The sequence below is a fragment of the Wyeomyia smithii genome, chromosome 1 (assembly GCF_029784165.1).
Source record: "Wyeomyia smithii strain HCP4-BCI-WySm-NY-G18 chromosome 1, ASM2978416v1, whole genome shotgun sequence".
Lineage (NCBI taxonomy): Eukaryota > Metazoa > Arthropoda > Insecta > Diptera > Culicidae > Wyeomyia > Wyeomyia smithii.
This window is the reverse complement of record NC_073694.1, coordinates 37190545-37203187: the sequence shown is the minus strand read 5'-3', so window position 1 is coordinate 37203187 and position 12643 is coordinate 37190545. Positions and strand designations below refer to the sequence as shown.

At 44.7% G+C, this 12643-nt stretch overlaps 1 protein-coding gene across 1 annotated transcript in view; it reads right to left on the bottom strand.

Annotated features, from left to right (window-relative positions):
* The window catches only part of LOC129716698 (putative ankyrin repeat protein RF_0381), a 33808-nt gene extending 21426 nt beyond the window's left edge, over nucleotides 1-12382 (bottom strand). The window contains exons 1-3 of the mRNA XM_055666531.1: nucleotides 11822-12382; nucleotides 2654-2688; nucleotides 1132-1141 (exon numbers count right to left, since the gene is read on the bottom strand). Coding sequence (XP_055522506.1) covers nucleotides 1132-1141; nucleotides 2654-2688; nucleotides 11822-12382 — 606 coding nt within the window. The remainder of the gene's footprint in view (nucleotides 1-1131; nucleotides 1142-2653; nucleotides 2689-11821) is intronic.
* Between the last annotated feature and the right edge of the window lie 261 nt (nucleotides 12383-12643).

The window sequence follows — 12643 nt, the reverse complement described above, 5'->3', positions numbered from 1 at the left end:
TCCATTGAGGCTCTCCGATCGATGAAAGATGTTAAGCACTCTCCGTATTTCCTGGGGAAAATACGGGAACATCTGAGTGCTTTATCCGAAAAATCTACTCAGATTACCTTAGCGTGGGTCCCTTCTCACTGCTCGATACCGGGTAATGAGAAAGCGGACTTTTTGGCTAAGGTGGACGCAACAAACGGTGATATTTATGAAAGACCAATTGCCTTTAATGAATTTTTTGCATTTGTACGTCAGAATACGATCATCAGTTGGCAAAATTCTTGGGGGAATTGAGAAGGTGGTTACATTCCATAATCCCCAAAGTATCGACGAACCCGTGGTTCAAGGGGTTGGATGTAGGTCGGGATTTCATTTGCGTGATGTCCCGGCTTATGTCCAATCACTATAGATTTGACGCGCATCTCCGTCGTGTTGGGCTCGGGGAGAGTGGTATCTGTGCCTGTGGTGAAGGTTATCACGACATAGAGCACGTCGTTCGGTCATGCCCTGTACACCGTGACGCCAGGTCTAGATTAATAGCTTTCCTGCAGGCCGAAGGTAGGCATTCGGCTGTTCCTGTTCGTGATGTCTTGGCGAGCCGTGACCTATCCTACATGTCCCTTATATACGTTTTCCTGAAATCCATCCACGCCCCAGTTTAGTCCTATCCCCTTCCGCCTACATCCAACCAAACGACAAGAACACGTTAAGACCCCGGATCCGGAAACAGCAACTAGACCCGCACGATACTCTCAGGCCCCGAGGGAGACAACCCAATATGCCAGTCCGTAATATCTTGGCCCAGCAGCGGAACATATTCAATATGCTGCTTACCTATGGCGATGGAAAACCATCAAACAACAAATCAGTGCTTTTAATGCAAAACATTCTAGCTTTAAGTTAGATTTAGTTTCAGCTCGTAGTCGGCAGCGAGGATAAAAAATTTGCTTTTAGTTATTAAGATACTTTAGAAAGTAAGCTACCAGATATAATTGGCGCCGTAAAACATTAAATTGTATTTGTGCCGTGTCAAATAAATTATAGATGAAGAAAAAAAAATAAAACTGATATACTCGCGCTGTTATTTCGATTCGAACAGTTTCATTTTCCCTTGATTCTTTTCGGCTACTATCAACGAATCACTTCTTTCTCTCTTTCCCTCTTTCTACTTTCGGATCATTTCAAATGAAACTAATGACTATTTCAATCGATGGAGAGAGTGACGGAGGAAGAGACTCTTTCCTTTCCTTCAGCGTCTCATTTGAAATTAGCACTGCATCGCGTCGTTTGATGGTAGTTTTCTAATACCGCAGGCCGTAGTTAGAACGGCAATGGCATCCAATAAATACGTTACGCAAGTCCCTATCCATATTTCCTTCCTCTTTCCTACATATATATATATATATATATATATATATATATATATATATATATATATATATATATATATATATATATATATATATATATATATATATATATATATATATATATATATATATATATATATATATATATATATATATATATATATATATATACATATATATATATATATATATATATATATATATATATATATATATATATATATATATATATTTTTTTTTTTTTTTTTTTTTTCAGGTGGAGGGGAAATTTGCATCCAAACCCCTGAGGTGACCAACCTCAGGGAGTGTGGGGTTGGTTTGAATCAGTGACCGGACCCACTAAAACCCCTCCAGTCTCCAGCCCATAATACTCCCCGGGACCACCGCTAGGTATTGCTTCGGGGAGCGGCTTTTGTGCTCTGTGCACCCTCTTGGTTCTATAGATCTCTTTGCTAACTTAGCTAACTAACCTGGAGACTGGCCGTTAGCTAACACTGGCGTGTCGGTGGTCAACCTGTCGCCTGTTTTGCAATTCTTAAACTATTTGAGAGGCGGCTGTACAAACCGCCCTCCAAATGTTTGGGTCTTTACACATCCTCCGAACTAGGTTGTCCGGAGTGGTGTCTGGCCCGCTCACTACCATCATGTCGCTCCGCGCATGCACAAAACGAGGGCACACGAAGAAGACATGCTCAGCAGTTTCTTCCGCATCCGCGCACTCGGGACACATGGGGGACCCCGCATGCCCGAATCTGTGTAAATACTGCCTGAAGCAACCATGACCTGACAGAATCTGTGTCAAGTGGAAGTTAACTTCTCCATGGCGCCTCCCGACCCATCCGGATACGTCCGAATTAAGTCGATGCGTCCATCTACCCTTTGCGGAGTTGGACTATTCCTGCTGCCATCTGATCATCGAGAATGACCTTCTGGTGCCTCGTATACCCCTTGTGTCACGTTGATCGAAGCATTCTACGTCCTCCTTAATGGCTATGCTGATAGGCATCATGCCGGAAAGGACGCAGATTGCGTCGTATGACACTGTACGGTACGCGCTCACAACCCTCAGGCACATGAGCCTGTAGGTACTTTCCAGTTTTCGACGATGACTGTTGGTACCTAACGCTTTGGACCACGCTGGCCCATCATACCTAAGTATGGACGAAACCACGCTGGCAAGAAGTTTACGCTTGCTGCCATATACCGCTGAGCTATTGGACATCATTCGAGATAGTCCTGCAGCGGCCGTTGAAGCCCTCTTACAGGCATAGTCGACGTGACTCTTAAATGTGAGCTTATTGTCAACCATAACCCCCAAGAGCTTCAAGGAACGCCTTGAGGTAATGGTGCAGTCACCGACTCTGACCACCGCCTGTTGCTCTAATTTGCGGTTGTTCACAACCGTAACCTCCGTTTTATGGTGCGCTAACTCCAGTTTCCTAGAGTGCATCCAGTCTTCGACCTTGCGTATGCAGTGCGCGGCCGTCAACTCGACCTCTTCGATCGACTCGCCGTAGACCTCTAGCGTGATGTCGTCTGCGAAACCGACGATCACAACCCCTACAGGGAACTTGAGTTTCAACACCCCGTCATACATGACATTCCACAACACCGGGCCCAGGATGGAACCTTGCGGTACCCCTGCGGTGATTGGGACGCACTTCTGACCCTCCTCCGTGTTGTAAACTAGTACCCGATTCTGGAAATAATTTTCCAAAATCTTGTACAACGACACCGGTACGTGGATGCTCCTAAGCGCGAGCGCTATGGAGTCCCAACTGGCGCTAATGAATGCATTCTTCACGTCAAGCGTGACGATTGCCTCTGCCGTCTTGGTGACAGAGAGAATAGCATCCAGCGTGGATCTACTTTTCCGGAAGCCGAACTGGTTACTTGCCAGACCGTTTACACCCTCTGTGTACTTCACCAGTCTGTTGAGGATAATCCTCTCAAGCACCTTGCCCGTAGTGTCCAGCAGACAGATAGGTCTGTATGCCGATGGGTCCCCTGGCGGTTTCCCAGCCTTCGGCAACAGCACCAATCTCTGTCGCTTCCACCTGTCCGGGAAGAGGCAGTCATCCAGGCACTTCTGCATGACTGCTCGAAATAGATCGGGGGCCACTTTCATGGCCGTCCTGATGGCCAAGTTCGGGATTCCATCCGGTCCCGGTGCCTTGCTCACCTTTAGGGAGTTGGCGATCACGATGAGTTCCTCATTCGTAACCCTTACCTCCTCCACAACCTCTGCACGGCTGCCGTCTCTCACGGATTGGATGCCCGGCAGGTTGGCCGACCATCCCTGGTCTGTGTCTGAGATACTGGAACGTCGGACGTGAGACTCAGCAATCGGAGGCCAAGGATTTGGCTCGTGTCGTGGAAAGAGTCCCTCGATGATACGCTCCAGCATCGCTGGTGATCGCTCTGCAGGCGCCAACACGCCTTTGGTCTTCGCCATTACGACTCTGTAGGCGTTGCCCCACGGATTCGTATTGGCACTCGCGCATAGCCTATCGAAGCAGGCCCTTTTGCTCGCCTTTATCGCACTTTTAAGCGCCGATCTTGCAGATCCGAATACTACATGGCGCTCTACCCTCTGTGCATCGGTACGTGCACGTTGCAACATCCGTCTTGCACGGAGGCACGCGCTACGGAGGTCCGCTATCGCGTCGGTCCACCAGTATACCAGTGACTTACCATTCCTAGGTTGGCGGGTCCTAGGCATGGTGGCGTCGCACGCCCGCGATAATGTGGCAACTAATTGGTCAGCACTCGGGCGGAGCCAACTGCCCCCCTCGCGCTCTCTTCTCATTGCTTCTGCAAATACCTCGGCATCGAAATGCGATGTCTTCCACCCGCGGACGGTCGGAGTATTGGCTCTACCCGTCGCCTGCCGCCTCACGTTCTGGACTACGCTATAGCAGACCGACTGGTGGTCACTATAGGTGTAGCCATCGTCTACCCTCCAGTTCACGATCAGTCCTGGGCTGGAGAACGTCACGTCGATGATCGACTCCGCACCATTTCTGCTGAATGTACACTTGGTTCCAACGTTGGCCAGATCTAGGTTGAGCTTTGCCAAAGCTTCCAACAAGATCTGACCCCTCCGGTTCGTGCGGCGGCTTCCCCACTCAACAGCCCAAGCGTTGAAGTCGCCCGCCTCTACTAAGGGTGTTAGTCCCGTCAGCTCCATAGATAACAAATCGACCATCTGGGTGAACCTTTCGATAGACCAACGCGGCGGAGCATAACAACTGCAGTAGAACACTCCGTCCACCTTGGCAACCGCGTATCCTTCATTTGAGGTTGACACAACCTCCTGAACCGGGAACTTGCTGGTCGTGCATATGGCCGCCGTACTGGGCTTATCTGCAACCCAATTACCGTTTCCGGGAGGAATGCAGTAGGGGTCCGATACGATTGCGATGTCCGACCGCGACTCAGACGCTGCTTGGTATAGCAGCTGCTGTGCCGCATAGCAATGGTTCAGGTTCAATTGTGTCACCCTCACGCCCGTGGTTTCGTGGCCGCCTTACCGGCTGGGCACCGTGGGCCTCCCATAAAGTGCTTGGCGTCCCGTTTTCCAGTACATACCAAGCACTTGGGAGGCTCCCCGCAGTCTTTAGCTTTATGGCCAGCCCCACCACAACGCCTACATAACTGGCTCCTATCGGGCCCCTTGCAGGTCCAGGACTTGTGTCCTCCCTCGAAACACCTGAAGCAAACGTCCGGCTGCTGGAGTATGCTCAGGGGACATACTGACCAGCCAACCTTAAGTTTGGCTGTCTTCAGGGCCAGAGTTGCATCGGCCGATGCAAGCCGGAAAGTGGCCACCTGGGTCCCCGCTGGACCCTTTCGGAGGCGAATTACCTCAGTGGCTACTTCCACTCCGCACTTCTCCTTGAGGGCCTGTGCAATATCGCACCTCTCGGTGATTTCATCCAGGGTTTTGAGCTGGAGAGTCACCTCTGAGGTGAGTGCCCGAATTTGCACATCTTTCCCGAGGACCTGCTCGGCTACCGTCTTGTAGGCAGCGCCCTTGTTTTTAGCATCCTTACGGAGCTCAAGGATCATCTTGCCGGTGCGAGAACGACGGATGGTCCGCACATCCGCTCCCAGATCCTTGAGCTGGGTTTCGCCTCTCATTTTCTTCAAGACTTCGGTGTACTTGGACCCCTCCGTCTTGAGTATGAGGGCGTCGCCCCTGCTTCGCGCCTTCTTTCCCATTTTTGGACGATTTGTCGCCTTCTCGTCGTTGCGCTTGCTGTCTTTTTGGCGCTTCCTTCCTCCCACGGTAACCCAAGGGTTTCCCGTAGCTGCCACTTCGGCAGACTTTTCGGCGGACTTGGAGGCCGTTGGTGTGCTATCTCGCGGGCTTAGCACAACCAACCGTTTCTTGCTGTTCTCGGGGGCTTCCCCCGGAGACTGCCTTGCTCTTTTTGCGGCTGACCCGGAGGCGCAAACCGCTGCAAACATGCAGGTGTCCGTTTGGACCGACTTCGTCGCCCTTCCGGTCACCTCCGTTGCATTCTTCTCTGCAGCCACCGCTCTTGCCTTGAGCTCGGCGTGCTCCTTCTTCGCAGCATCGACGGAGGACCGAAGCATGTAGAGAGCCTGCTTCAGGTACTTCGTCGTGTTGGTGCGACTTTTCGCAAACTCGATTATGGCATCGAGCTGCTCCGACAGCGCTACTACCTTCGGTAGCGTGTCTCGCTGTCTTCCGACCGCCTTTATCAACAGTGGACCAGCCACTGCGATGTCTTGCGTCGATCCGGTAGGCGTACTGCCTTTGCCGTCTTCGCAGGCGTCCTTTACTGCATCCATCTCCGCCTTTCTCGGCGGAGACCTCTGGATGCCTCCTCGTGCAAACGGGTTTTTCAACCCATCTGCGCCCAATTGTTGATCTTCATTATTTTTGTTCATTTTTGTTAAGTGGGTCCCCCTTCCAGCCGCTATCCTTATCCATACTGGAGTGGTCGCCTATCTGGTCCCATGGTAGTCTATGCCGAAGCAGTGAGGCCATGGCTAGGGGCGGCTGCCATAGCGCCTTATGAGCAACTATGACACCCCCGACCGGCGCAAGTCAGGAAGGACATCTGATCCCACTCCTGCCCGGTTCCCACCGGGCAATGAATTTGGAACGTACTGGAAGGCCTGCCAGGTTTTACGGGACGGAGACCCCTGCACCGGTTGTTGTCTCGCCGTTTCAAGCCGTTGTCACACGACCTTACTAAGGGAGCTCGGCGCAGGTGCCAGCCCAGAATCGTGGTACGAAAACGAAATCCGACTCTTATCATATGGCGTTGCGACCAGTTACCGTAATTGGGAACTTACTGGCATCAATCCCAATGGGCGAATTAGTGCATTTGGGTGGTGGGAGCGGCACTATTCGCTCCGTCAGAGCTGCTTCCGGATAATGTGGCTTTTGTGAGAATTCGGCGGCCCAATGCCTGAGTCTCACCACAACCTACGCTAGCTCTCGCTGATGGTCCGGGACTGCGTTCTTGCAGTTAGCAATTTAAGTCGTATTGCATTCTTTCGGTTTTCATGACCAATTTCGCAAAAATGCTGTTAAAACTAAAAATACTATTAGAACCTCCTGATGACCGCTATAAGTCATACAGCTCTGCCAAATATATATATATATATATATATATATATATATATATATATATATATATATATATATATATATATATATATATATATATATATAAATATATAAATATATATATATATATATATATATATATATATATATATATATATATATATATATATACTGTACCCAAGTAACAATTTAAGTCGTATTGCATTCCAACTCAGCCGCTTTTGTCTCACCTTTATGTATATCATTGCCTGCATATCATATTTGTTTACAAGTTTGACAGGTTAAAACTGGGCATTTGAATGACCGCAATAAAACTGGTTTCTATGTTATATGACAGCTGGATATGTTATATGACAGCTGGATATGCAAGCTGGAGTGGTTTTATGGGGCAATAGATAGTAATAATAAAACCAATAATAAAGCAAAATCGCATTGACTCTTGCCGGTTTTATTGGAAGTTTTATTAGAGTTTCATTGACAGCTATCAGTGTTCATTACGACTTGCTTTTTTTTGGCAACAGGTTTAACCGCCATAAAACCGTTGGTAATATTCATTGCTGTGATAAAACCGTTAGAAAACCAAGTAGCCATAGAATTATTACTTGGGTATGGAAGCCTTCTGTCTCCGTGAGCGCTCATTCCCATTTTCAGTTAAGATTTGTCATGTGAAAGTGATAGTGATAATCTCCGCTTTCAATTGAAAAGCGTTTGTATCAACTGAAGGCCCTTCAGTTGTCAGAATCACAGCAAGTGCATTAGACTGGGTGTCATGTGACTCACGAAGTGCTCGAAAATGATACAAAAGCTTTTCAATTGAAAGCTACGGGTCAAAGCGTCACTATAACCTGATAATTGTCAAATGAAAATGACTTTGTCAGGCTCTGCTTAGAATACTTCATTTTTTTTGGTAATAACTAGATTCACTGTGTCTACCGCGTCTACTCAACGAGCGTAAGGGCTAAGCCCCAACTGAAACAGCAAAATAATGAAAACAATCCGACCGAATTGACGTTTTTGTATCAGGTTTGAAGTTTTTGTCAGAGGGGATTCACTGCTGTCAAAGTCCATGATGATTGTAACTATAAACATTAATGAGGAAAAATTAACTACACAGCGCTTTATTGATAAAAGTTTTCCGCGATTTCTCGAGTTTTGATAAAAAAAAAAACGTTCCAGTTTTATAATATTTCGATTTCATGACCAACAAGAACAATAACCAAAACAAACAGACGCCACGTTGTCAAAGTTGATGGTTACACGATGTTTGACAGATATATCCCTCCTGATTTTTGTACCTTCGATGTTATACTCTGTCAAATGTTCAGCGAGGGAAAGGAAGGGGCACTCCCTCGGCTTTGACACGTTAGTAGTTTCATTGTGGCGTCAATTTTTGTGTCAAATAATGAAAAAAAAAAACAAAGTTTTACGTCAATGCTGCACTAAGTGAAACAACGTTTCAATTTGCTAACACTCAAAAAAACAGCGAGAACGTTGCGCATCTACTTATTTTTCAGCAGGTTGCCAGCTCTTCCATACACGGTTGTGATGTCGGGTTCGATTTCCGATCAGGTCGAGAATCTTTTTTCGAGCTGGAAATTTTCTCGACTTAGCACTGGGGCACGGTGTATCGTTGTACTTGTCTCCCACAACATGCAAAATGTGCCGAAAACAATATCGATAACGAATTCTCTCAACCAATCTAACTGATCGGAACCGCTATTCAGCCCTCCAGGCTAGCGTGCGTTATTGTACATTGTAGGATTTCTTTCCACGGCATTTCGGATCAATACATCGCTAGATTGATTTCGCGAATTGCTTCCTTCTGTGTGATTTTTTTTTGTAATTTTCTAAACTATATTCAATTGCTATCCTTTCCTCGCATTTCTTTCTTATTACATACACGCAAGCCTTATTGTGCAAGCAATCACATTCAACTCTTACCAAAAAAGTTTCCTGCCACACTAAATTATATCTTACTAAATTCCTACGAGAATGCACATTCTTGAGTTGGGCACGAAACCTTATCAATGCAATAATTAACAAATTAAATTCGAATTTCAATGTTTTGATCTATTTAATGATTCTTGTCCTTGTTTGATTATCTTGTGTTCATCTGAATTTTAACAATACATTTTATTTTGTTTATCATTTTTTATGAGACTGAAACTGTAAAAAGTTGTTTTTATGGGTTATAACTTATTTTGTGTTATTTGTATTTTTTAATCTAAACTAGTTCTTGAAAAAGGCTTGTGTCAGAAAGATAATGATAATTACAAATATTTCAAGAGCCATCTTAACGGTTTGGATTAATGTGATGTCTCCGGCAAAGTTAAAGATAAGAGTTTTGTCCTTTCAAAGGAAATATACACTGTAAAAAAGTTTATCGAGGAAAAACTTATGAACAAAAAAAAAATAAATTAAATATTTCAACAGAAATATTAGAGCCAGGCGATAATCATAAAATTTGGTTTTTGTCAGCACAAACTTGTTTGTGCTGGTGTAAATTTCTGAGTCTTTCAACCTATGTTATTTAGAATCTTACAAATAAAAAAGGAATATGTTAAATATATATGCCTGTATAACTAAATTTGTACTCATTTTTCTGCAACAATCGTTCTGGAAATTTGCTACGCGGCCGAAAAATACGGAAAAACTGTAATTTAAGGATATCATTGTACTATTCAACAAACGTCGAGCCGCAGATTCCGATCAATCAGAACTGTGCGGAATTGGAGGTGTTTTTGGAGAGTGGTGCATGCCGGCCAGAAATCGACCCCAGACCAGGCTTCGGAAATAGACTGCGGTGTGGCACTATACTGACGACTGTTCAGTTTTTCTATTCTAACAGCCTCATGAATAGGCTATTTATGAGAGCTCACTTACAGCTAGAGCTTACAGAGGCAACGAAGCTGTTTTGTGTTGCACACGGCAGCTCATTCTTGCACATGTATTTTGTTCGTTCAGACATGACAGCCTAGTTTTATTACTTTTTAGTATGTCCTGTTGGCTTGGATTGCGCTGTTGACAGCCTGCTGATCGGCTGCGGCTGTCATCGATGATATTGGTCTCGCACTCCTTCTTTTCTTTCTCTTTCTCAGGCCGATGCAATGATGAATACAAAGCAAATCGTTTCATATGTTTTCCCATTGTTGATATTATTCTCCACACGAAAAAAAAGTGTTTCGCACCACCTCGCTTGCATTATAGCATCCGCCTTACGCTCGTGAATCATAATCACCTTAAACCCCGCTCCAATTTGTGTCGCAGGATTTGGTGCTGTAAAGGCTGTCATCAGTGTTGCAAGTTTTCACTGCCAATGAAAGATTCTCAGTTGAAACTGACAACTGCGAAATATCAGTTTCAACACGAACGAGCTGAACGTGAAAATTACTTTCAGCACCAATCACTTGACAGTGATAATGCTGACTGGCAGCATTACTGTGATTTCGCACACGCTATGTTACTTTAGCGATGTTTATGCGATTGATGATGTATTGATAATTTGGCGCAGATAAAAAAATCGATATTAATTAGGATATATCATATTTATATCACTGACTAGATTTTCTTTGAAAATTGACACGGGAGACACTCAATATCAGTGTGATGAGAGTGAGAGTGAAGTTTCTGTTGTATCATTTTCATTTTGCATTAGCGACCGCTTGGAAGAACCAAGAGATAAAAAAAAAATAAAGAAGCCCGTTTGGCATTGCATGTGTGTGCTGTTGTTAGTCGCTGTCGGACTGTTCACCGAACGTATGGGGAGTAGAAACAGCTGTGTAATACAGTGAGAGCTTATGTAGTTCAAAATCTGCTGTCACGGAAATACAGTCAATTTCAGAAGCCTGCCCCGGACGGCGATTTTTGGTTTCTGAAAAACAGCCTAAAATGGCTAAATATCGTCAAACATGGCCGTTTTCTGAACCGGTTTCTTCAACGATCGATTCGCGACGAATGCTATTTTGTCTACTCCTGAATCAGATCATTGGCGAATCTTGTCATGTCGAAGTGAAGCAAAAAAACGTTACTAAGTGACGTCTATCTAGTTGTGAATCGTGTCTAATCGGCGAATAGTTAGTAAGAAACAGCCGACAAAGGGAGGCATATTGGTTATTAGTTCACAACGAATGGTACAATGCAACAATCAGGAGCCCAGTTGATGACCATATTTTGTAGCAATCATTGCAACTGTTTCTCCATATTCAGTGGAAGCATTTACGTTTGCTCCTGCTGTCACTAGTTCTTTCATTACCTGAACGTTGTTTCTGGATGCCGCCCAATGTAATGCCGTCCATCCATCCTCGTCTGCAGCATTAATATCAATGTGTTTAGATATCAAAAAGTTCACCGCATCAATATCTCCATTTACAGAGGCAATGATTAATGCTGTTTTTCCCGATTCAGTAATTGCTTTCACATTTGCTCCTGCTGTCACTAGTTCTTTCATTACCTGCACATTGTTTCTGGATGCTGCCCAATGTAATGCTGTCCATCCATCCTCGTCTGCAGCATTTAAATTAATTTGTAGAGTCAATAAAAATTTCACCATATCAATATGGCCCATTTCAGAAGCAATAATCAACGCCGTTTTCCTCGATTTAGTAACTGCTTTCAAATTTGCTCCTGCTGTCAACAGCGCTTCCATCACTTGAATATGGTTTTTGGATGCAGTGTAATGCAATGCCGTCCATCCATTTGGCGTTGTAGCATTGATATCAATGTTTTTAAATTTAGATATTAAAAAGTTCACCATACCAACATGCCCCATTTCAGAAGCAATAATCAATGCTGTTTTACCAAATTTTGTAGTTTCATTCACATTTGCTCATGTTGACTGCAACAGTTCTTGGACTACTTGAACTTCGTTATTAAATGCAGCCCAATGAAAAGCCGACATTCCAGCCTTGTCGGTAGCTAGGATGTCATTATATTTAGTTGTCAAAACTTTCACCGCATCAATATTTCCCACTCCAGAAGCAATAGCTAATGCTGTTTCTCCCGTTTTAGACGTAGCATCAACGTTTGCTCCTGCAGTTAACAGTTCTTCAATTGTTTGAACTGTGTTTCCTAATGCAGCGTAATGTAATGCCGTCTGTCCAAGAGAAGCTTTTGCATTTATTTTTACCGAATTAACACATCCAAATTCGGAAACAATCATTAATGACGTTTTTCCCAACAAAGTAGTTGCGTTCACATTTGCTCCTGCTGTCAACAGTTTTTTGATTACTTCACCCAGACCTTGGAATGCAGCCATATGTAATGCCGTCCATCCCTTTTCGTCTTTAGCATCGATATCAACCTTCAAAGCAATTAAAAGGTCTAACATATCCATTTGCCCAGATCTGGAAGCAAGCATCAATGTTGTTTCTTTTCTTTTTGTAATAGCATGCACATCTGCTCCTTTGTCTACCAACATCCTGACAATTTCACCTTGTTCTTTCGATAAAGCAAAATGAAGTGCTGTTCTTTTAGAACTATTTGCAACTTTGATATTCGCGTTATTTTCCAATAGTTTTTGAACGATTTGAGGATGCTCAAAACGTGATGAAAGCATTAGCGCAGTTTCTCCGCAAGGTTTTGTTCCGGCATCAATGTTCGCTCCAGCATCAATTAAATAGTCCACCAATTCGCTATAACCTTTGATCGCAGCAACATGTAAAGCAGTCAGAAGATCGTT